The 25256-nt window shown below is 44.5% G+C and overlaps 2 protein-coding genes across 2 annotated transcripts in view; one reads left to right on the plus strand and one right to left on the minus strand.

Annotated features, from left to right (window-relative positions):
- LOC141095336 (vesicle-associated membrane protein 1-like) overlaps positions 1-25256 on the minus strand; it is a 105295-nt gene that overhangs the window by 64764 nt on the left and 15275 nt on the right. The window lies entirely within an intron of this gene.
- Positions 1886-19707, plus strand: LOC141095177 (uncharacterized). Its single transcript, XM_073581057.1, has 4 exons — positions 1886-2265; positions 11455-11607; positions 11697-12526; positions 19604-19707. Exons 1-4 carry the CDS (start codon positions 1886-1888, stop codon positions 19705-19707), a joined length of 1467 nt encoding a protein of 488 aa, XP_073437158.1.

A 25256-nucleotide genomic window follows, 5' to 3' on the forward strand; every position in this document is an offset into this window, starting at 1 on the left:
AGCTCTGCAGGTTCCAGTGTCATCACATGGACACTTCACTCATATGCGATTTTCATAGATGTGGTCTTGTGACAACGAGCTTCTCTTCCTGCTTTCAGTTTTTTACTGAACATTGAGAGCATAAGGGAGAGCAGCTCGTGGGTACATGGCTAAGTGTGTAAGTCACATATGTACTTTTTTTTTTGGGGGGGGGCGCCGAACCAAATTCTTGCCCCGGGTGCCAGAAAGCCTAGATACGCCTCTGGATATACCTTCGATAACAGGACTATGTAAGCTTCTTTAGCCATATCTTGGCTGTGGTATCCCCCCCCCTCTCTCTCTCTGTATACCTCATGGCTGCATAAAACACAAGAAAACACAAAGTGACAAATTTGTAAACATACTCTGCAGTAAAAAATATGACAGTAATCAGCAAGTGCTGGATAACAAATACAGGGTATTTAGTCGATACATTTTTTGCAAAAACTGTATAGCAAGCTGCTCCACCACGTCACGGTAACCCTTCACGGAGCAGTCCCTATCTAATGTATTTAAAACCTGAACATGTGAACAGTGTCTAAATGAACAGGATACAGACAGGTGCCCCCCAGTATGGGCTTGTGGTGCAAGGCAGCTCATTTATGTGCATGTCACACAAGAGAGGGGTGGGGTCTCCCAAACCATGCTAAGCAAGGAAAAAACAGATTCACATGTTCAGATTTTAAATACATTAGATAGGGACTGCTCTGTGAAGGGTTACTGTGACGTGGTGGAGCAGCTTGCTATACAGTTTTTGCAAAAAATGTATCGACTAAATACCCTGTATTTGTTTTCCAGCACTTGCTGATTACTGTCATATTTTTTACTGCATAGTATTTTTGCAAATTTGTCATTTTGTGTTTTCTTGTTGTGTTTCAGCCAGTGGGTGGCGTGAACACTGTCTGACCGACTTGTTCACACTTGTGCATGTCACATATGTTTTTAATCCATTTTTTCCTTGCTTAGCATGGCTTGGGAGACCCCACCCCTCTCTTGTGTGACATGCACATAAATGAGCTGCCTTGCACCACAAGCCCATACTGGGCCGTGCCTTTCTGTATCCTGTTCATTTAGACACTGTTCACATGTTCAGGTTTTAAATACATTAGATAGGGACTGCTCTGTGAAGGGTTACCGTGACGTGGTGGAGCAGCTTGCTATACAGTTTTTGCAAAAAACGTATCCACTAAATACCCTGTATTTGTTATACAGCACTTGCTGATTACTGTCATATTTTTTACTGCAGAGTATTTTTGCAAATTTGTCCTTTTGTGTTTTCTTGTTGTGTTTCAGCCAGTGGGTGGCGTGAACACTGTCTGACCGACTTGTTCACACTTGTGCATGTCACATATGTTTTTAATCTCATGGCTGCATACTCTGCTCCACCATCCATGGATAAATTCGTGAATCAGGGTAGCTCCAAACCGATCAAGACCAGAGCTCAGGTTGCCAAATCCCCTCCTAAAACATCTGACTCAAAAGGTACTGTCACACTTAGCGATGTATCAGTGATCCCGACCAGCGATATGACGCGGTCAGGATCGCTGGTACATCGCTAAGTGGTCGCTAGTGAGCTGCCACACAGGCAGATCTCACCAGTGACATCGCTGGGGACGGGGGTCGCTACTTACCTGTCACACTAGCCGATCCTGAGTCCTCCTGCCCGGCTCGTCGCTCGTCTCTCCACAGGAAGCTGACGACGAGAAACAGTCCAGGATGTTCTCGCGCGATCAGCGATAACCAGCGGGGGAGCGGTCGTAGGTAAGTATCAGACATCGCGATATCGCTAGCAATATCGCTATAATGTCACAAGTTATAGCGATATTGCTAGCGATATCGCTTAGTGTGACAGCACCTTAACACCATCATGTCTGAGGAATCCCTGCAAGCAATTGCTGCTTCTATGAAGCTCATGCCGGTGATTGACGCCAGACTTCAATCTTTTCAATCAGCCCTGGAATCAATCACATCACAGCTAACTGAACACACCAATAAAATTTCAGTGGCAGAACAGCGGATTTCTGACTTGGAGGACACTGTACAATCCTTTATTACCCAGATAAAGGACAGAGACCACGAGATAGAGCAGCTTCGGGAGAAATTTGATGACATTGAAAACCGGAGTCGTCGTAACAATCTTCAGATCATCGGCGTTCCTGAATCTGTAAAGGACCTACACCACCTTACTTCCTCATGGCTCCCACGAGCACTCAATTTGCCTGACATGCCTGGCTCTATGGTGGTGGAGTGAGGGCACAGAATTGGACCTGAGCACTCTGATCCGAAGGCTCGTCCACGCCCGGTAATTTTCAAGTTACTCAATTACCAGGACAAACTTCTGTTGCTCCGGGCGTACAGAGCCACCTCCTCATTGAAATACGAGGGCCATTCCCTCCTTATGTTTCAAGATTTCTCCTCCTTGGTGGTGACCAAGCGCCGTGCTTTTTCTTCAGTATGTAAACTATTACATGACAAAGGCAATCGTTTTGGTCTTCTCTACCCTGCACTCCTTCGGGTGGTGCTTCAAGGAAAACCCGTATTTTTTGATGACCCAGATAAAGCATTAGAGGAAGTTGAGCGCTCTTTCCGGGCTTCCTCTCCGGTCACTTGACTCTAATTTGTAGCCATGTGTTGTTTTGCCTTTAAGATTTGATTTTGAGCTTATGGCTTGATCTATATTGAACTTTTGTTCTTATCTCATGTTTTTTCTTCTAGGGGATACCATTAGTTAAGATTACTTAACCTCATGTTTAACTTTTTGGTTTATATGTTGTTTCTCAGTTCAGTTGGGGGTGGGTTCCCTCTCCTTGGACACGCTCTATATCCGGTCTTTTTGGCTAACTTCGGTTGGTAGGTTTGCTCGCTGGGACAAACCTTTGCCCAACTACTCTTTTATTCTCATTTCTACGTTCTGGCCCCAATGTGGGATAGGTTAACATGGCCGCCCCTAATAACATAGCTTCTCACATTAATATACGCTCCATGAAACTTGTATCATGGAATGTGGCTGGCCTCAATTCACCGGTAAAGCGCAGAAAAGTACTAGATCACATTACTCGTCTACGCTCCCATATTGTCTTTTTACAAGAAACTCACTGGCTATGCAGGGGTCACCCAGCGCTCCGTAATAGATATTATGCGGAGTGTTTGGAGGCTTCCTTTACACAGAAAAAACGTGGTGTGGCCATTTTGTTTCAAAAGGATCTCGATTATTCTATACAGGATGTGGTGAGGGACCAGGCAGGGCGATATATATTAGTCAGAGCTATTATTGAACAGCGGGAATATTGCCTTTTAAATGTTTACACACCCAATACTGCTAGCCCCTCCTTCTTTGCTAAACTTGAAGAGATGGTTCATGGCTGGCATCCTACCAGTATGTTATTGGGTGGAGATTTAAACATCCTACATGATGCTTTTTTGGGCAGATCTTCCCCCCTGCCCGCATCTCACCCTCCATCCAGAGCGATTTCTACCTTCTTAAACAGGCTTGACTTAGTTGATGCCTGGAGGTGCTGCCACCCTACGGAAAGAGAATATACCTTCTATTCTAAGGTACATGATGTTCACACTCGAATTGATTATTGGCTAACTTCTGCCTCTCTTCTTTCTCTTCTAAAAACAGTTGACATTCTCCCTTCAATTATCTCAGACCACTCCCGGTCTTACTTACTCTGGAACTCTTCACTAATAGATCTGTGTCTTTGCGCTGGCGCTTCCCCTCTTATCTCTACACTTCAGATGATTTCAAGCGCTATATGACAGGCTGGTGGGAGACTTTCGTGGAGGACAACTTGGAACACTTGGACGATATCAGTCTATTTTGGGCCACTGCTAAAACAGTACTTAGGGGACATGTTATCTCTTATGTGTCCCAGAAAAAAAGGAAGTTGTTGTCCTCCTTGCGGCCTCACCTAGACCAGCTCACTCAGTCGTATAGAGACATTAAATTACATAATACTCCCTCCTCCAGAGAGGCTTACCTGACAGCTAAACAAAATTTAAATAACCTATTACATGAGCAGGCACACAAGCAATTAGCTCATCAACGTAACCGTTATTTTCGTTGGGGTAACAAACCAAGCCGTCTCCTGGCATCTTTACCGAATCCATTCAAAGCGGCTACTAGGGTTCCCAATATTGTCTTACCCGATGGCTCTATCACTCGTGACCCAACCCAATTTTGTGCGGTTTTTAGAGACTTTTATGCAGATCTTTATGGCCCATCTCTGGACTCTCGGGATGATGGATATGCATTCCTATGCAAGGCTTGTCCACCAAGGCTCTCTGACTCTCAGCGGAAGATCCTAAACCAACCAATTTCTTCTGAGGAGGTAAGATCAGTCACTAAATCTTCAAAACTGCATAAAGCCCCTGGCCCGGATGGGTTCTCGGTAGAGTTTTATAAACTGTTACAACCCTTAATTACTCCACACCTCACCTCTCTTTTTAACCATATTTTGGACTCGGGTTCTCTCCCGGTTCGATTTAATGAAGCCTGTCTGTCATTACTACTAAAGCCGGGCAAAGATCCGCTTCTTCCTGCCTCGTACCGCCCGATTTCCCTTTTAAATGTTGATTTTAAATTGCTCACCAAAATCATGGCTAATAGATTACAGTCTATACTTCCTGATATTCTTACCTCATCTCAAACGGGCTTTGTCCATGGTCGGTCTATCACTTACAATATCAGGACGGCATTTGCGGCCATCACACATAGTTATCAGGCTAAGGCCAAGCAGAATATACTGGTCAGCCTCGACACTGATAAGGCTTTTGACCATGTGTCCTGGTCTCATCTTATCAGAACTCTGAAGTATAGACTGTTTGGCTTTACCTTTTTTAATTTTATACGCACAATTTACACTAACTCCCAATCTTCGATTTGGCTTAACGGTATCCAGTCAACCCCTTTTTCCATCTTCAGGGGGACGAGGCAGGGCTGTCCTTTGTCACCTTTGTTGCTTAATATTGCCCTTGATCCCTTACTAAGATATCTGGAGATGATCCCTTCCTTTGGGGGCATAGGGGTCGGTCACCATACACTTAAAACGTTGGCATTTGCTGATGATATCTTACTCATGATATCCAATCCTAAGGAATCCATTTCCTCTATAATGGACGCCTTTAATGAATTTGGAGCAGTTTCGGGATTTCGTATAAACTTTAATAAATCTCATGCTTTAGCTATTTTTAAAATTGCTCAGAAACGGTGGTCGTTCCCTTTTCCCTTTCAGTGGAGGAGAAATTCTTTACCATCTTTGCGTTGACCTAACATCAAATCCTCATGATATCTATAAATTGAATGTTCAGCCTCTTATTTCTGTAGTTATACAAGAAATTCAATCCTGGAAATCCCTTAAATTATCCTTTGCAGGTAATGCCCATCTAATTAAAATGATCTCTTTCCCTAAAATACTCTTTCCTTTACAGACGCTCCCAGTTCTTCTTTCTAAAGCTGATGATAGGCTACTGACACGAGCCTTCCGCTAATTTATTTGGGACTCAGAAGGGGGCTCTAGAATTAGTGTTTTTAAACTACAGCAAACCAAATCTTTGGGTGGACTTAATCTCCCAAATTTACGCCTCTACAGAATAGCGGCTGCTTTTCGCCATTCCCTTGATTGGATATACGCCTTTAATCGCTTCACTAATACCCCAATAGATGAGGCCATGTGTAGACCCTTCAGCCTTCCAGCATTGCTTCACCTACGAAATGCTGAAATTCCAGTGGAGGTTAGAGATAATCCTCTATTATGGTCGGTAATCTTAGGATGGCGTCAAGCTAGATGAGTTAGCGGTCTTGACCCCCACATCTCGATGTTTCTTCCCTTTGAAGGTAACCCCTCTTTTCTACAAGGCAAGCCACCTCCCATTTACAAGGTGCTTGGAAACAATGGGTGTAGACTGGTCCGAGATACGTTAACAAATAATCAATGCCTTCTTACCTTAGAGTACATGGTTTTCAAATACCCAATCCTTACAGAAGACAATTTTACTATCTCTCAAATTAGACATTACGTAAGCTCAATATTGCGAGACATACCGGATGATGCTAGAACACACCCTCTAAATTTAATATCCATTAAAGCCCAAATGGGAACTTATTCTATGAGTCTTATATATAAATCATTAAAGCTTTCTATACATTGGTCAGATTCTTCACCAGGCCCTGGAAAATGGGTTGCTCAATTAACGAACTGTCGGGTAATTGACCTTTTGAAAGCCACTCTGCGTATTAACTCTATATTACCATATGACAGTTACATAACCATGTCTCTTATGATATTTCATAGAGCATACATCTCCCCGGAGGTCAAGTCTAAAATGTCCCCTCAGGGGACTATCCCTGCCCTAAATGCTTACAATCTCCAGCTGATATTTTCCTTTGCCTTTGGGGCTGCCCAAAAATAAGGGAGGTGTGGGATACACTTCTGCAACATCTCATCAACACTTTTGGCATATCTATCTCTCTCTCCCCGGAGTGGGCCATATTTAATATTCTCGCACAGGACCAGTTGGTGAGGCTTTCTGTCCAGCAGCGCCGCATCTTGTTCATATGGGCGGCAGCCACACGTAAAAGCATTCTCCATTTGTGGGCACAGGATGTAACACCTTCTTTAAGCTTAATTACTACAAAAGTAACATATCTCTTCAAAATGGATTGGATAGAGGCCTTACTTAATAAAGAAAAAGACACTGAACGCTTTTTTTTCACATGGTCCTCTTTTATCAATACTCAGACATCTTCCACACGCCAGGCGATACATAGTTGTTTCCAGCTCACGAACTGGTATATGACAGAGCAGCTTGCCGGTAATATCCCTGTTAGACTGGATTGAAATTGTGTTACGAAGTTATGGAGTTTGCCCGGGGGAGAGGAGGGGGCGGGGGGGTTATAGTTGAAAAAATGCCGTCTAATGTTAATAATATTGCATAAATGTTCTTCTGTTATGTTATTGGACATTATATGTATACTTTGTATTACACTCAATAAAGACGTTTAAAAAAAAAAAAGAAACTGCAGCACACAACCTAATAAGTCAGGGGTGGGCAATTAATTTTCCCAAGGGGTCACATGAGAAACTGGCACTGCTGTGGAGAGCCGAACCAATCAGCTGAACTTAAAGGGGCGGTCCGAAACCAAAGGTGAATTTCATATTAAATGTATATCTATTCAGTGTAATAATCTAATCTCGTTTTGTAATATACTTCATTAAGGTACCCTCTATATTCTGACTTCCTGTCTTTTTTTTTTTAACATCCCATGACATTTTGTTTGAGATTCACCAGTGTATGCTGGGATACTCGAATGAGCTGTCATCAGGGGGCAGAACCTGCGGTCACTGCTAGAGCCTCTGTGCTCTCTCTGAAATTAGGCGCCATCAGTGATGTCTGTTTTGGAGGCTAGGCTAGTCCTGCTCACCTGATAATGCATTGTACGTAAATTCTGATGCATATGTAAGGGGGTGAAGAGGAAGAAGAGCCAGAAGGGGGTTACCTCTCCTGCTCGGTGTCCGGAACCACAGAGCCGGGCAGCAAGGTTGCCGGGGGGAAGACTTACTGACTTGGACCAATTGTACCATGTTACTATAAGAGGCAGTGAAGGAAGAGAAGGGGCGGTGGACCGGAAGCTGTGCAGGCTGAGGTCGCGAAAGCAGAGAGCGCCAGAGGCAGAGCAGCGTGCATCACGTAAGAAGCAGGCTGCAGCACTGCGCTCCAGGAGAGAGAGAACTCCCCGTCAGAGGACTGGGGCTGAAGGACGAGATATAGAAAGCGCGGTCTGTGAGTACGTGGGACTTGGTAGCCCCGTGACCAGAGGAGGGTTTCCCCCTGACAGTGCAGAGACAATGACACGTGCATGCAGCCTGCGGTGACAGGCTAGAGCTCCTGAGTGTGGCAGAGAGACTTCAGTGTGCACAGCATCGTTCCTGTGGAGACACTACAGAGACTTCAAATGCCGCTGTTAACGGTGCCCACATTGGAGAAAGAGACCCTGCTGCTCCCTGCGTGGAGAGTCTATCCCCTGTAAATAAACCCTTTAACTCTTTATCTGTCTCTGATCTGTGGTGACATCATCAGTACCTGCAGATTATTACACATACTCAGTATGAGTTTTCTGTGCTATATTCCTTTGAATGCACAGTGACAGTGCGCTCCCTTGCTGGCTCTAAGGAGAAGAGATGACCCGGCAGTGACCAGTCCAGTCTCTGAAACAGATGACGCTTCTTTTTATGGTGGGGAAAGCAGGTGTGGCAGTGATCGTAGCCTCTGCCCCCTGATGATGTCCCATGTGAGTACCCCAAAATGCACTGGGATTCTCAAACAAATGTCATTGGAAGTAAAAACAAAAACACAAGCATACAGGAAATTAGAGTAGAGAGGGAATGGTAGAAATTTTTTACTGAAATATATTAGAAAAGTGATTAGATTATTGAATTAAATTTAGTATGAAAGTCACCTCTGGTTTCGGATCACTCATTAATTCTGCATAATATTAATTTTATCACTTTATAAAAAGCAGTTGCTTATGTGATGAAGTTTACATGTGTGTATAAAAAAATCATGATTTTCAACCAGAAAAAGACCATTTTGAATCTGTATTGTCATCTGTATGGCATCCATTTTTAGACATCAGAAATGAATCAAATTTAAAAGAAGAAATACAGTGTCCTGTGTTAGTAAAGGAAATGTATTCGTAAAAATCGGATGCTATACGAATGATTCATATGGAATCCAATTTTTTTATTTTTGCACACCCATAGACTTCAACAGGCGGAACATTGGAAAAAAGTTATTCTCCCACCTCTAGTCCACATGCAGAGATCCAAATCACATATGGGGCAGGGGGTGAGAAATCCTTACTGCAGTCTATGGAGTGGATGTGATAAGCCACAGATCACAGGGGGAGCACTATGGGGGACTTAACCCTTACCTCTCCTGCAAAGGACATACAACAGCACAAGCTAGGAGCAAAGAGGAGGTAAGGGTTAACCCTCACATACAGAGGTGAGGAGGCAGCAGAGTACATTGTGGGGTAGAAGAGCAGTTTGGGGAACACATAGAATATCCCATCTGCAGGCTGCATGTAGTGGAGGTGAGGGGGCACTGCACTGCTGGACCCCATATTCAGTAGGAATACTCAGCCCCTGTTTTATCTCCTATCAGCTGCCAGGAAGAGCAAGGGAGATTTAGTGGCTACTAATTAGCTGCTCTACTTGACCATAATCTGCAGCCCCACAACTTTCCTTCCACAGTATGAAAGGAGACAACTAAGGTGCTGTAACCTACTCTGCACAGCAGAAGCACGATGCTGCCTCCCAGTTGGTGTCTGGGCTCCTCTTAGAAGCTACTTGCCCATTATCTCCAGCAGATGGGTGTTGTAGTCCCTGATTCCCTCCTGTCCTAACCACTCTGCCTCCTGCACAGGTTTCACCAGCTCTGCAAGCCAGGAACTGAGCAGCCCGCATCCACCAATGAGAAGACAGGGGCGGGGCTACAATCGCTTCTGAGAAAGATCAGACTCATAAATCAGTCTCTCTCCGGCCCTCTGACTGTGTCAGCGGGGCACAGAAACACTCAGGGGGCTGCAGTTTGCCCAGGCATGTAATAAGTGATACACCCCTGAAATCAGTGTTTGAGCCCTTACCTCATGCTGCACTCAGATTAAATAGTAAAAATCTGCTGACAGATTCCCTTTAAGGCCGGGGTAACACGTGCGAGAAACTCGCACGAGTCTCGCATCTTAATCCTTGGAATTTCCGCCGGCACTCGGGAGCGGAGCGTGCGGCTGCATGTATTTCTATGTAGCCGAGCACCCCAGTCCCGAGTGCCAGCGGCAGTGCCAGGGATTAACCCCTTAGTGACGGAGCCAATTTTTTAAATTCTGACCAATATCACTTTATGTGGTGATAACTCTGGAACGCTTCAACAAATCCCATTGATTTTGAGATTATTTTTTCGTGGCACATTATAATTTATGATAATGGTAAATTTAGGCTGATATGTTTTGTGTTTATTTATAAAAAATATCAGAAACTTGACAAAAATGTAAAAAAATTGCAATTTTCAAACTTTGAATGATTATCCCTTTAATCCTGATAGTCATACCACACAAAAAACATTAATAAATAACATTTCTTACATGCCTGCTTTACATCAGCACCATTTCTAAAATGCTAATTTTTTTTGTTCGCCTTTTAGGAGGTTTAAAAATGTAGCAGTAATTTTTCATTTTTGCAAGGAAATTTACAAAATTTATTTTTTGAGGGTCCTATCCAGGTTTGAAGTGACTTTGGGGGTCCTATGTATTGGAAAACCCCAAACGTGATACCATTTTAAAAACAGCACCCCCTGACATATTGAAAACTTCTGTCACGTAGTTTATTAACCCTTCAGGTGATTTTCAGGAATTAATGCAAAGTGGTGTAGCCGGAATGAAAAAGTGTTTGTTTACCACCTAAATGTCACTAACTTCTGAACTGACCGCTAGAGCTGGGAGACTCTAAGGCCAGGGTCACACTAGCGAGAAATACGGACGAGTGCGAGGCGCTAAAAGCACGCATTAGACACGGACCAATGATTCTCTATGGGGTACCTCGCACCAGCTGTATATTTCTCATCCTTATTCTACGGTCCGTGCCAATCGCAGCATGCTGCGATTGTCAGCGTACGACGACCGTAGTACGCCAATGCAAGTCTATGGGTGCGCAAAAAATACGGATTACACACAGACCACACGTGTGACCTGCGAGAAATACGCAGGTCTTTTGGCTGGTGACAGGGAATAGGCCAATCCATCATCAGGAAGCCTAGACATGCAAATGAGCTCAAAAAGCGCTCCAGACATCCAGGAAGTACGCCTCCACGGAGTACAGCAGCATCATGGCATCCACTTACCTTAATGTGGAAATGTTAATAGTCCTGGTGCAGGAGCATCCCGAACTATGGGACCAACGTGATGCCCATTATGCAAACCGGGCAAGAAAGGAGGCTTCATGGAGGCGTATATGTAGGCAGATATTCCATGACTTTGGTGATCGGCCACGTGAGGAGCAGCAGAAAATTAGTAAGTAGAAGCCAAAAAATGAGTAACCTTAGCGCACAACAAAAAATGAATATAGAATCACCACCCCCCTTCCTGTGCTTGTACTTTTTTCCTCATGAGGCCGTTAGATTTTGATGTGACACGTGGTTTCACACAGCCATAATTTGGGTTAGGCCACATGCTCCTCATCCTCCTAGACAAACAAATTATTAAGTGTAGCTACTTGATACATCAGCTAAAGAGACCCTGTGTATCTGCCCTTTATGCACCAATTAGATATGCCACCATGGGTAGAAAGCACACCCCAGAAGGCCCCATGCCTAGACTACTGGTAGCAAATGTGACCTATCAAATATGTGAATTTGACAATCTTTCCTGTCACATTGCAGTGGAGATGTGATGAGACGCTGGCGAAGCATCCGGGACCAATACCGCCGGGAACGCCAGCAGCGGTCCAGGAGTGGGGATGCGGGATACGTAAAAAGAAAATATGTATATTATGACCGCCTCTCCTTCCTCGCCCCAATTCTTGATCTCAGACCGTAAGTAGATACCTCACACCACATTACACAGATACTTTACAGGGCCAAAAATAGGTATTTATTTTTGGCTCTGTTCTATTTGTTCACAGAACTCAGTCCAACCTTACGGACAGAGGCACTGGCTCGGAAACCGACCCCATCATTGATCCTGGGTCTGCAGGGGAAGAGGTGGCTGGCCCATCTTCTCCCCCTACTAGAAGCAGGGGTGAGGAATCAAGTCAGGATGTTCCATTGCCTGCGCCCCAAAGCCCACCACCAGGACCATCTGGTGCTGCAGCTGTATCAGCAACAGCAGAGGATCAGGGCAATATCAGCAGCAGCCCAACTGGACACATCCGGGGCTCCCCTCAGCCTGCTGCCACATCCCGGCGAGGAAGAAGCCGAAGACGGCAAATACCTGCCCCTGATACCCGCACTAATGTGGACACTGGGGTCCTCAATTATTTAGCCAGAGTAAACACTGATGATGGGGAGGAGGCATACTCTCGCAGCCTGACCAATTATCTCCGTTCCCTTTCCCGTGAGGTCAGGCTCCGTATTAGAGGATGCTTTCAGATCCTGCTTGATGCCTGCACATACCCCAATACGCCCTACAAATTATTTGAATATATTGAGAGGTGGCAGCTTTCACCAAAAAATCTCATGCGCCTTAGGCACTCCCCACAAATGCAAGCTCAAGCAGGATCTGAGGATCCTCAAATACGTGGGCCTACACCTCACCCCCTTCCTCCCACTACCCAACCTTCAATTCAGCAGCCACAAATGTCATCCTCTAGCCAACCCCACCAATATGGCCACTTGTTCCCACCCAGTGTTGGAGGCTGCTCCCAACCTGGTTGGGGACGATATGGCTATCTTGGTGGGTATGAGCCACGTGCCTACCACAGCCAACAAGATGCCCCTCCCCATTATTACTCTGGCCAGTACCCCCAACATTCCCTGGAGGCAGGACAATTCCCACATCATGGGCATCAGTATGGCCCCACACAGGGCGATGTTGGGCACAGTATCCAGCAGCAACCACAGGCTGCTCTTCCATGTTCTCCTTCCCCAACGTATGAGAATTTATAAGTATGTGGCCACAATCAGTCTGATGGCCGGAGATGTCCAGTGCGGTGTCACTGGTGCTCCAAATACAAATCCAAAGGAAAAAACAGGTGGTCTCCATCACCAAACTTTGTTTACAAATTGAACATTCACATTTTTTTCCAATGTTTTCCAATCATATTAATAATCCATCATGACAGGCAAGGCTACCTCACGCCTTTCAGACAGATATTACATGTCTGTACAAAAGAGAAAATTTAACCGCGCTATACTGTAAAGTCAAAGGATGAAAATACACTACTCACTTGCTAATGCCTAGGAAAGGCATGCTGGCCTTAGTGAAGTAGTCACCTTTTTTGCAAGCTTTCTATAGTAACAAATCAAGGCGACCAGCCTTCAGAATATCACGCTCTCTCTATGTCTTAACAAGTGAGTATTGTTTTTTCATCCTTTAACTTCACCAGTATAGCCAGTATAGCATGGTTAAATATTCTCTGTTCTACAGACAGGTAATATTTGTCTGAAAGCCGTGAGGTAGCCTTGCCTGTCATGGTGGAATATTAATATGATTGGAAAACATTCTGAAGAAATGTGAGTGTTATCTTTTAGCAATAATTATGGTGCTGGAGACCACCTCTTTTTTCCTTTGTATTGAAATATTCACATGCAGCAATGTTGTTATTGCCTAATGTTTTTTTGTGGTATATTTGATAATGTTACTTTGCAAAAAAGTATTATTATGCAAAAAGGGCAATTGGGCCCATTGCCAAACTTTTCATATGGCAATATTATGTTTGCCTTTAAGAAAAAAAAAAAAAAAGGCAAAACTAAAAATGTGTCTACTACAGTTAACGTCTCTGTGTGATTTCTCAAAAACCCTGTCAACATACTAACATACGCTAACCAATGCAGTGAAACAGTCATAGAATCAGAAGGGGTAGAGATATATATATTTAGACACACTTAAAAAAAAAAACAAATTATAACATAGACACAGCATGCTCTTGCCAAGAAGTTTCCCCCTCAGGTGAGATAAAGTAATTAGTGAAAATATCACGCCCTTTGAGGCCAGAGAGCAGTCTACGTTGAGGGTTCATAGGTGGTCTCACCCTGCGCACATTGTCCGGCCTATGCACAACACCAGCAGAGGAGGAACAATCATGTATCCTGGTGAAGTTATGAAGAACCACACAGGCTTTCACAACTTCATTCACATTTTGTTCACTCAACTGAATGGCAGACTGGAGTACCCGCCATTTGGCACAAAGAATGCCAAAGGAACACTCCACCAGTTGCCTAGCATGTGATAGGCGCAAGTTAAAAATTCTGCGCCTGTGGTCAAGGTTGCGCCGGGGATATGGCCTCATGACATTACGCGATAACTGAAGCGCCTCATCTGCCACAAGGACATAAGGGACTGATTCTTCAGTGGAGCCTGGTAGCTCGCGTGGTGGTGGTAGATCCAACTGGTTGGTGCGTAGCCGCCGAGCCATTATGGAAGTATTGAAGACTCTAGAGTCTCCCGTCCTTCCATAGGCCCCAATGTCAACCATTATAAACTTGTATTGAGGGTCTGCCATTGCCAACAATACAACAGAAAAGTATTGTTTATAATTGAAGAATTGGGAGCCAGAGTTCAGCGGCTTACGCACCCGGATGTGTTTGCCATCCAGGGCCCCAATACAATTAGGAAACTGGCATTCCTCCTCAAAGTCCCTTGATATCCTCAACCAGTCTTCCATCCTGGGCTCGGGCATGACGACTTGATGGAATCTTGTCCAGATTTCTGTACATGTTGACCTCACTATGCCAGAAATGGTAGATCTTCCAATGAGAAACTCATGGTGGAGGGCGGCATAAGACAGGCCAGTGGACAGGAAGCTGAAGAACAACAGAAATGGATAATTTTAGAATGCATAAAGTCCAAAAACATCAGTTACATGCCGACCAAACTTGGTAGGAATTGAGAAAGAATAACACACACATATTTGGTTGCACAATGACTAGGTGATATGCAGTACATATTAGAGCTAACATTCAAGTGTGTAAGTTGAACCATATTTGGACTAAGATGAGGGCATTAAACTTAGTCCAAGAAGGCAAAAAAACATACTTTAGCCCACACATTATGAACATAGAGAATGTGGTTGTGTAGTACATACCGTATTGTGAGTAGAAGTCGCTCCTCCGCAGATATAGCTTTGCGCATCCTTGTGTCCTGAAAGGTTATCCCAGGGCGCACTGGGAGTCGATCAAATGTGGAAATGCTCATGCAACAGTATTGGTAACATTTCGCTTGATGCTCCCGCAGAGAAGAATAGAGGCGGTGAAAATGACCTCTTGTGAGTCGTTGCCTCAAAAGTGGATGTACCCACATGCGTCTCCTCCTCCGCGGATCCACTATCACAGGATATGGTTGCCCAAAGCGCCGTGACAAAAGCCAGGTAAAGAGAACCTGCTCAGTTGTATTGAATCTCAGACCCTCTGCCATGTTGCACATACAACACCAACACACCTAGTGATGGCAAGGTCATAAATGGACAGAATGGAGGCAGCCACCTGTTCCTGAGCCAATAATTAGGGTGCAGGCTAATTATTTAAATAGTTTGCAGGCCTCAAAACCGTTAAATGTCCATTTTGCAAGGCTGCGAGAAAATCTCGCCATACGGATTGCATACGGATGCTGACATGCGCAAAATACGCAACCACACCTTGCTTACGGATGACATACGGAGCACTATTTAGGGGTCATTCATCCGTATTACGCATGTAAAATACGGAGCGTATTTTGCGTCGTTTAGTGTGACCCTGGCCTAAGGCCGCTATTTGGCTATGAACTGCTATGGCAAACATCAGGACCATGCAATCATGATCTCGGTGTGTCAATTAGATTAAAGCGGAAGCCCCCACAATCTATTAACCATTTATTAGATGTAGTCACTTTTGTCAGCAGCAACTAAGGGGTTAAACAGATATGGACGGTGCCAACACTGGTCGTTTGTGATACAGCAAGTGGTCAGCTATAGTGTACAGTTGACCGCTGCTGGATTGTCACCTGTATGAGGATGCTATTCTCTTATAACTCAGGTCAGTAAAAAGACGTATTGGCTGTCATTAAGGGGTTAAAATGCGAGACTTGTGCGAGTTTCTCACATGTGTGACTCCGGCCTAACACTTCGATTTTTTTTTAAAGCATTCTTACTTTGCAACATTTTTTCACTCCTGTGTCAAACTTTTGCACAGTTCTGTAATTGTTTTACTTTTTTTTTAGTTAATATTTACTAGTATTATTGGTGGATTGCATAATTTTTTCCTGAGATTCCAACAAGTATCTGTTCATTATTTCCTTTACTGCTGAACACTGAGCCACCATGATACCTCTGTAGTATGATAATAATCTGGGTAGAATCTCTCCATTACTGTGTAGTGTCCTAACCTTGTGTTTTTCTGCCTCTATAAATTTATTTGGAATGTTACAGACAATGTTGGTTAATCAGCACATGAATACATTTCACTCCAACAATTAAACACGCTCAGGTTCCTCTATCACAGTTTTACAAGGTGATGATGAATTCCTCAGCTCAGCAGATTTATTTTTAGTGCTTGGTAAAAACACATAGTCTTTGTGTATCAGTCTGTCTACAACAGCAAGACCGAAAATATGGAGCTCGTATTTTCCGAGTACAGTGCTTGGCCATGTCGCTCTCTGCATCTGACGTCTCAGTGCACCTGGCGCGATGATGTCATTACAACGTGCCCGCTGCACTGAGTTGTGCAGAGGATCTGAAGACACTATGAAAAGACTGGAGCAGTGGGGGAACGGGCAGAGGTGAGTATTTATTTATGCTTTTTTAATGTGGGGCCGATTACACTCTATTATGTATGAAGCACTATGTAAAGAGCATTATACTGTATGGAGCACTATGTGAGACCTTTATACTGTAGTGAGCTCTATGTGGGGCCATTATACAGTATGGAGCACTATGTGAGACCTTTATACTGTAGTGAGCTTTATCTGGGGCAATAAAACTGTATTAACCACTATGTGGGACCATTATACTGTATGGAGCACTATATGGGGCCCATTATACTGTATGGAGAATTATCTGGGACCATTAAACTGTATGAAGCACTATGTGGGGTCTGTTTTACTTTATGAAGCACTATGTAGGGCCATTATATACTATTGAGCCCTATGTGGGGTCTTTTATACTGTATGTAGCACTAAGTGGGGCCCATTATACTGTATGGCACACAATGTGGGGCAATTATACTGTATAGAACATTTTTTGTGGCTTTTATACTGTATGAAGCATTTTGTGGGGCCATTATACTGTATGGAGCACTTTTTATGTCCATTATACTGTATGGATCACTTTTTGTGGCCATTATAATGTATGGCGTTCTATATGGGATCATATTACTGTATGTAGCACTATATGGGGTCATTAAATTGTATGGAAGGCAATGCAGGGCCCTGTTGTACTGTATGGAGGACTATGTGGGGCCCATTATACTATATGGTGAACTTTTTGTGGTCATTATTCTGTATGGACGGCTGTGTGGGGATTACAGTTGGAGAATCATACTGTGATGGGGGTCACCACTCTTTGCCGGGGAGATTGAGGGGGGTACAGTGGGGTCATCATACCGTGCATGTGGTGGGTACTGTGGAGGAATTCACTGTGGGGGTATCATACTGTGTTTGGGGTCACTTTTGTTTGCATCAAACTATATTATCTACAAACACATGGACCAAGCACACAGTGAACAAGTCTGTAGGACAGTGTTCACACCACCAGAAGACTGAAACACAGAAAAACACAGTAAAACAAACGTATAAAAATACTCTGCTGTTACTTTTTTACAGCAGAGTATTTTTATTTGTTTGTTTTACTGTGTTATACTGTATTATTATCTGTATTATTCAAGGGTTTTTTATCCTTTATTACATATTTAAATTAGGCCATTGGGCCATATGCTTTTACTGCTCATACATAACATATATTATTTCAATATTTTATTCTAAAATCTATTAACTAAAATGTACTTTGTTTGTGGGACAACTCCAATAATTTTGTTTCCACATCAAAAAGTTAATTGTTATCTAATATATAAAGCTCAATGTGTGTGTGTATGTTTGTATGTATGTGTGTATGTCCGGGATTGCTACAGCCACAAAATTTTGCAAAGTCACACGTCTGGACCCCGAGAACGTCATAGGCTATGTTGTGAGGTGACATTTTAACCCCGCACGTTCCAATTCACCAAACAATTTGGCCTATTATTCTTATAATTTCTATGGTGTTATCATCCTCCTGTAAAGCTGGAAATAACACAATTTATTACCGTGCCAACACAGACCACCCTCTGACACAGACTTCAGGGGGACCCCAGTATCACACAGGATAGGATTATATACACGACTCGGCAATCAGTATCACACAGGATAGGATTAGATACACAGCTCAGCAGTCAGTATCACACAGGAGAGGATTGGACACATGGCTCAGCAGTCAGTATCACACAGGACAGGATTAGATACACAGCTCAGCAGTCAGTATCACACAGGATAGGATTAGATACACAGCTCAGCAGTCAGTATCACACAGGATAGGAATAGATACATGGCTCAGCAGACAGTATCACACAGGATAGGATTAGATACACAGCTCAGTACACAGTATCACACAGAATAGTATTAGATACACGGCTCAGCAGACAGTATCACACAGAATAGGATTAGATACACGGCTCAGCACACAGTATCACACAGGATAGGATTAGATACACGGCTCAGCAGTCAGTATCACACAGGATAGGATTAGATACACGGCTCAGTAGACAGTATCACACAGAATAGGATTAGATACACGGCTCAGCACACAGTATCACACAGGATAGGATTAGATACACAGCTCAGCAGTCAGTATCACACAGGGTAGGATTAGATACACGGCTCAGCAGTCAGTATCACACAGGATAGGATTAGATACACAGCTCAGCAGTCAGTATCACACAGGATAGGATTAGATACACAGCTCAGCAGTCAGTATCACACAGGATAGGATTAGATACACAGCTCATCAGTCAGTAACACATGATAGGATTAGATACACAGCTCAGCAGAAAGTATCACGCAGGAGAGGATTAGGTACACAGCTCAGTAGACATTATCACACAGGATAGGGATAGATACACAGCTCAGAAACAGGATGTGCCAAAGGAGAGGACATTTTCATTCCAAGAATTCCACTTATTCCATCTTGTTTTTTTTTATTTTAAACGCCTCCAGTTTCCAGTTCAACTGCTATTTGCAATGTCCATTAACAATGCTCAGGGACATTCCTTGAAAGTAGTAGGGATCGATTTGCAATCTCCATGCTTTTCTCATGGTCAACTTTACGTGGTCTGTTCAAGAGTTGGAACTGCCAAAAATCTGTTCATCTTTGCACCGAAGGGAAAAACCAAAAATCTTGAATGAGTTGAAAATAAAATACTATCAATACTTGGGTAATCATTTAGTTAATTTGCATTGCAAATCTGTAGTGTTGAATATATAATGTGAAATGTTTTTATGTGCAATATAATCACTATAATTTGTTATAACTAACCACAGTTGGTTACTATGCCCAGGCAACGCCAGGCTCTTCAGCTAGTATTTGATAAGGAAAACCTTCCTCAAATGTAAACTTCTTTTTAATAAATATCAAGGTTGGCTTACAAATTTGTCCAAGCTTTTAATTTCAGCCCTCTGTGTGTTTGAGGTTGACTTTCCTGGCATAAAGGCAGCCAAGAGACAGTCCCTGCAAAGTTGGGCAATGGGTTGAAGCCTGGCAGCTCTTAATAGGGTGTCCTTTGTTCTAGCAACTACTGTATGTTAATCAGTTTCCAGAGGAACTATGGCCTTCACCTTTAAACCCTTATACAGGAAATTGTATTTACACAGGATCCATCCAGTGTCTTGCTGGCTGGAGGAGCGTGCTGGTGCAAGACGTGGACCTGGGAGAGTTCCCCACGATACAACAAAACTGTGGACAAGGAAAGCAGTAAACACCAAATATGTCATATGAACTTTTACTGTCAGGCTGTCTCACACTTTCGAGAAACTTGGATGAGTCTCGCGTCTCAATACTCAGCACTGCCGCCGGCACTCGGGACTTAAGTGTGCAGCTGCATGTATTTCTATGCAGCCACACACTCCGGTCCCGAGTGTCGGGCATTGGGATGCGAGACTCGTGCGAGTTTCTCGCAAGTGTGACCCCGGCCTTAAACTCAGACTCGTTACGCTTCTACCAACCAAGAAAATGTAACAGGTTAGTTCACACACACACGGTCAGAAGTGTCCGGAACCACTGTGCTGCGTCACTCAGTAGGCACGGAAATGTTGACTATGTTACTCTAATTTACCTAATTGTGCACCCGCCTAGTGTGGCTATCGAGCAATTACCTGGAGAACTGGAACAATCAAATGAATGCCAGGGGTGGCCTATTGATGATGCAGCACAGCAACTTCAAAAACTTTTAAAACGACTCTAAACCCACTAAGTAGAACCCATAGAATCATAGAATCATAGAATGGTAGAGTTGGAAGGGACCTCCTGGGCCATCTGGTCCAACCCCCTGCTCAAAGCAGGATTCGCTAAATCATCCCAGTCAGATGTCTGTCCAGCCTCTGTTTGAAGACTTCCATTGAAGGAGAACTCACCACTTCTCGTGGCAGCTTGTTCCACTCATTGATCACTCTTACTGTCAAAAAGTTTTTTCTAATATCTAATCTGTGTCTCCTCCCATTCAGTTTCATCCCATTGCTTCTAGTCTTTCCTTGTGCAAATGAGAATAAAGTTGATCCTTCTACAATGTGACAGCCCTTTAGATATTTGTAGACAACTATTAAGTCTCCTCTCAGTCTTCTCTTTTGCAAACTAAACATTCCCAAATCCTGCAACCTTTCCTCATAAGACAGGGTTTGCAGACCGGTCACCATTCTGGTCGCTCTTTTCTGAACTTGCTCCAGTTTGTTGATGTCTTTTTTAAAATGTGGTGCCCAAAACTGGACACAATATTCCAGATGAGGTCTGACCAAAGAGGAGTAGAGGGAAATAATGACTTCACGGGATCCAGACTGTATGCTTCTGTTAATACATCCTAGAATTGCATTTGCCTTTTTTGCTGCTGCATCACACTGTTGACTCATATTCAGTCTGTGATCTATTAGTATACCCAAGTCTTTTTCACATGTGCTGTCACTTAGCCCTATTCCTCCCATTCTATATATGCTTTTTTCATTTTTATTGCCCAGATGTAGTACTTTGCATTTCTCCCTGTTAAAAACCATTCTGTTAGTTGCTGCCCACTTCTCCAGTTTATTTATATCTTTTTGAATCCTCTCTCTCTCTTCTCTAGTATTAGCTATCCCTCCTAGCTTTGTGTCATCAGCAAATTTAATCAGTTTACCCTCAATTCCTTCATCTAAATCGTTGATAAAGATGTTGAACAATACAGGGCCCAGGACAGAGCCCTGTGGTACCCCACTTGAGACATTCTTCCAACTGGATGTGCAGCCATTTACGACCACTCTTCCCAGTTTGGAATTCTACACGTTAAGGACTAAGTGACCATTATTTTACTTTAAGGACCGTGTGAGCGCAATTGGCCGTTCCTCGGATCACCTCTGTATATTTTGGTAGATTCCCCTTTAATGCTGTAGTCTCTGTAAGTCACTAGTGGTGCAGAAAGTTGAGTCTGATGGGCACTAATACATTCAGGTGCCTGTATCTGCCTGTCTGAGTTTGGCAGCAAACTAACTGTGTGTGCACATTCCTATGAATCCTTGCGGTGGACATGAGCTCAGGACTTACTAACCTGTATCTGGTTGCTGTGACATTGCAGAGATAAGTCCGACTGGACGACAGCTATTTGACCAAGTAATGACAAATTTCTAACCGGTGCGCAGGGCCAGCGTTAAGGGCAGCCAGACAAGGCAGCTGCCTAGGGCCTCCGCTCCTCCAGGGACCCTCACCAGCCAGTGGCGTGCTGCTAATAGCAGCACACCATGCTACTGCTATGGGGCCCTGAGTAAGAGGAGCCTGGCGCCGCCCCTCCCCCCGCATTCAACTTATCGGCATCATAGTTGCCAATACGGTTGAAAGCAGTGAAGAAGGAGAGTGTCATGTAACGCTCCCATCTCCCTTCTGCCTCTGACTCAGCAGCATGTGCCAGAAGTGGAACTTATCAGATGCAGAGACACTCAGCAGAAGCCAGAAAAGCAAGGGAACAAGGAGGAGAGGTAAGTATGTTGTGTGTGTGTCTGCTGCACTATACTGTGTGTGGGGAGACTGCACTATACTGTATTGTGTGTGTGTCTGCTGCACTATACTGTGTGTGGGGGAACTGCACTATACTGTGTGGGGGGCTGCATTATACTGTGTGTGAGGGGATTGAACTAAACTGTGTATGTGGGGGACTGCACTATACTGTGTAGGGGGCTGCACTATACTGTGTGTGGAGGTGCTGCATTATACAGTGAGTGGGGGCCGCACTGTACTGTGCGGAGGCTGCATTATACTGTGTGGGGGGACTGCACTATACTGTGTGTGTGGGGGCTTCATTATACTGTGTGTGGGGGGTTGCACTATACTGTGTGTGGGGGGCTGCATTTTACTGTGTGTGGGGGCTGCATTATACTATGTGGGGGGACTGCACTATACTGTGAATGTGGGGGGCCTGCACTATACTGTGTTGGGGCTGCATTATACTATGTTTGGGGGCTGAACTATACTGTATGTGTTGTCTGCACTATATTGTGTGTGGGGGGGCTGAATTATTCTGTGAGGGGACTGCATTATACTGTATGTGGGACTGAATTATAATCTGAAGGGGCTGCATTAAACTCTGAGGGGCTGCATTATACTCTAAGGGTGCTGTGTGTGAGGGGTCTGCACTATACTGTGTGCTTGTGGGGGGCTGAATTATTCTGTGTGGGGCTACATTATACTTTGTGTGAGGCTGCATTGTACTCTGAGGGGGCTGCATTATACTCTGATGGGGGCTGCATTATGTTCTATGAGGGGACTACATTAGGCTAGTTTCACACTAGCGTTTTTGAGCGCAGTGACGGCCTGCGCACGGCCGCCGCTAAGCCCCGCCCCTGCCACGCCTCCGCCGGTAGCTCCGCCTACCGGCGCATGACGCTGCATGTGCCCTGCGTCCCCTATCTTTATCACTGGGGGCGCAGGCCGTGCGCAGTATGCATTTGGCGGCGCATGCGCCTTTTTGACGGTGCGCTGGCGCAACCAAACTGCAGCAGTGTGAAACTAGCCTTATACTTTGAAGGGGCTGCATTATACTCTGAGGGGGATGCAGTATACAGAGCTGCATAATACTCTGAGGTGGGCTGCATTATACTCTGAGGGGGCTGCATTATATTCTGAAGTGGGCTGCAATATACTCTATCAAGGACCATATGGAGTGCATTTTACTATATATACTATATGGTACATGCTTTATACTGTATCGAGGACTATCTGTACCAATCATTCTTCCTCAGCGGGATGGACACTGTGTACTTGTGCAGCGACCAGACGTAGCAGCATAGTGGATGGGATTTCAAGAAATCCCATGTCCACTATGTGTGCACGGATGCCTACGGCTCACCCGTGGAGACGGACATGGGGCGCATCTCTCCAGACAGCAGCATGTCTATTTATCTTGTGGAGACACAATCCTCCGCAAGATAAATTTCACTCGTACAATGTACGGGGTTAATCCTCACGGTTCAATAAATACATGTGGATTCACCTGCGTTCAATAGCTAGCAGCGCTTTGGACGCAACGAGCTGCCAATTACTGAACGTGGGCACATTCCCTAAAGAGGCTGGGAAACAAGCGTCAAACAACTTCAGTATTGTCGAACGCACTCGTTAGCGGCCTGAACTAAGAGCAAGTAAATGGACCATCACACAGAAACATTTTGGCTGTAATATGTGAACATTTGGGGCCCCACTTTAAATTTTTGCCCAGTGCCCCACTTTGTCTAAAACCGGCCCTGCCAGTGTGTGATACCACAGCTGACTTTCTGGAGGGCCTTCCGGGTGCGTCACGGATGTTGGATCCTGGGGATTTCAGCTCCGCTACTTCCTGTGGGCATCGTTACGCCAAACTTCTCCCCTGTCAGTGAAACTGGAACAAGACGACATCTTCTGCTACCCAGTGAAGTCTTTGTCTCACTGGAACACACGGTTTCACGGATGGCGCTCGACAGAAATATCACACGTCCTTCCAGCTCTCACCTCACTCTCCGAAGACAGACGCCAAACCATCCCTGTCAGGCACTTCCACCCAATTGCTGGCACTGCCCTCTGGCCTGGGGTGCCATCTGTTTTTTTTTTTTTAAAATTGCAGTTCAGACCAGCAGAACAGAGTCCATTTACCATAACACAAGTCTCTGCCAACAGAATCGCTGTTTCTCTTTCTCCTCACAGAACCGGGTAACTGTCTCTGAATAAAAATTCTGCACAAATTAGTTTAAGCCAGAGTCATAAACCAGTTATGGGGGAAACAGTGGCCTCCTGTGGCCAGTGATTAGTACTGCAGGCAATATTATTATTATTATTTATTTATATAGCACCATTGATTCCATGGTGCTGTACATGAGAAGGGGTTACATACAAATTACAGATATCACTTGCAGTAAACAAGCTAACAATGACAGACTGATAGAGAGGGGAGAGGACCCTGCCCTTTCGGGATTACATTCAACAGGATGGTGGGGAAGGAGACAGTAGGTTGGGAGGTTGCAGCAGTTCCGGTGTTGGTTGAGGCGATATCTCCAGTAGTGGTGAGGGGGCAGCGTGGATCATTGCAGGCTGTAGGCTTTCTTGAAGAGGTGGGTTTTCAGGTTCCGTCTCAAGGATCCGCATGTGGTTGATAGTCGAACGTGTTGGGGCAAAGAATTCCAGAAAATGAGGGATATTCGGGAGAAGTCTTGGAGGCGGTTGGGGGAGGAGCGAATAAGTTTGGAGGAGAGAAAGAGGTCTTGGGAGGATCGCAGAGTACGTGAGGGAAGATATCGGGATATTAGTGCAGAGATATATGGGGGAGACAGGCTGTAGATGGCCTTGTAGGTCAGTATTAGTAATTTGAACTGGATACGCTGAGGGAATGGGAGCCAGTGAAGAGATTTGCAGAGGGCAGAAGCAGAGGAGTAGCGAGGAGAGAGATGAATGAATCGGGCAGCAGAGTTAAGGATGGACTGGAGAGGTGCGAGGGTGTTAGCAGGGAGGCCACAGAAAAGGATGTTGCAGTAGTCGAGGAGGGAGATGATGAGGGCATGCACAAGCATTTTAGTAGATTGAGGGTTGAGTAAAGGAGGATTCTGGAAATATTTTTGAGCTGGAGGCGGCAGGAGATGGAAAGAGCTTGGATGTGCGGTTTGAAGGATAGGGCAGAGTTAAAGGTTACTCCGAGGCAGCGGACTTCCGGTACGAGGGAAAGCGTGATGTCATTAACTGTGATAGAATGGTCAGATAAGAAAGATCTGTGAGATGGAGGAAAGATGATGAGCTCAGATTTGTCAACATTAAGTTTGAGGAAGTGAGAGG

Source organism: Dendrobates tinctorius, unplaced genomic scaffold (genome assembly GCF_039654945.1).
Source record: "Dendrobates tinctorius isolate UK_male_01 unplaced genomic scaffold, ASM3965494v1 ptg000069l, whole genome shotgun sequence".
Lineage (NCBI taxonomy): Eukaryota > Metazoa > Chordata > Amphibia > Anura > Dendrobatidae > Dendrobates > Dendrobates tinctorius.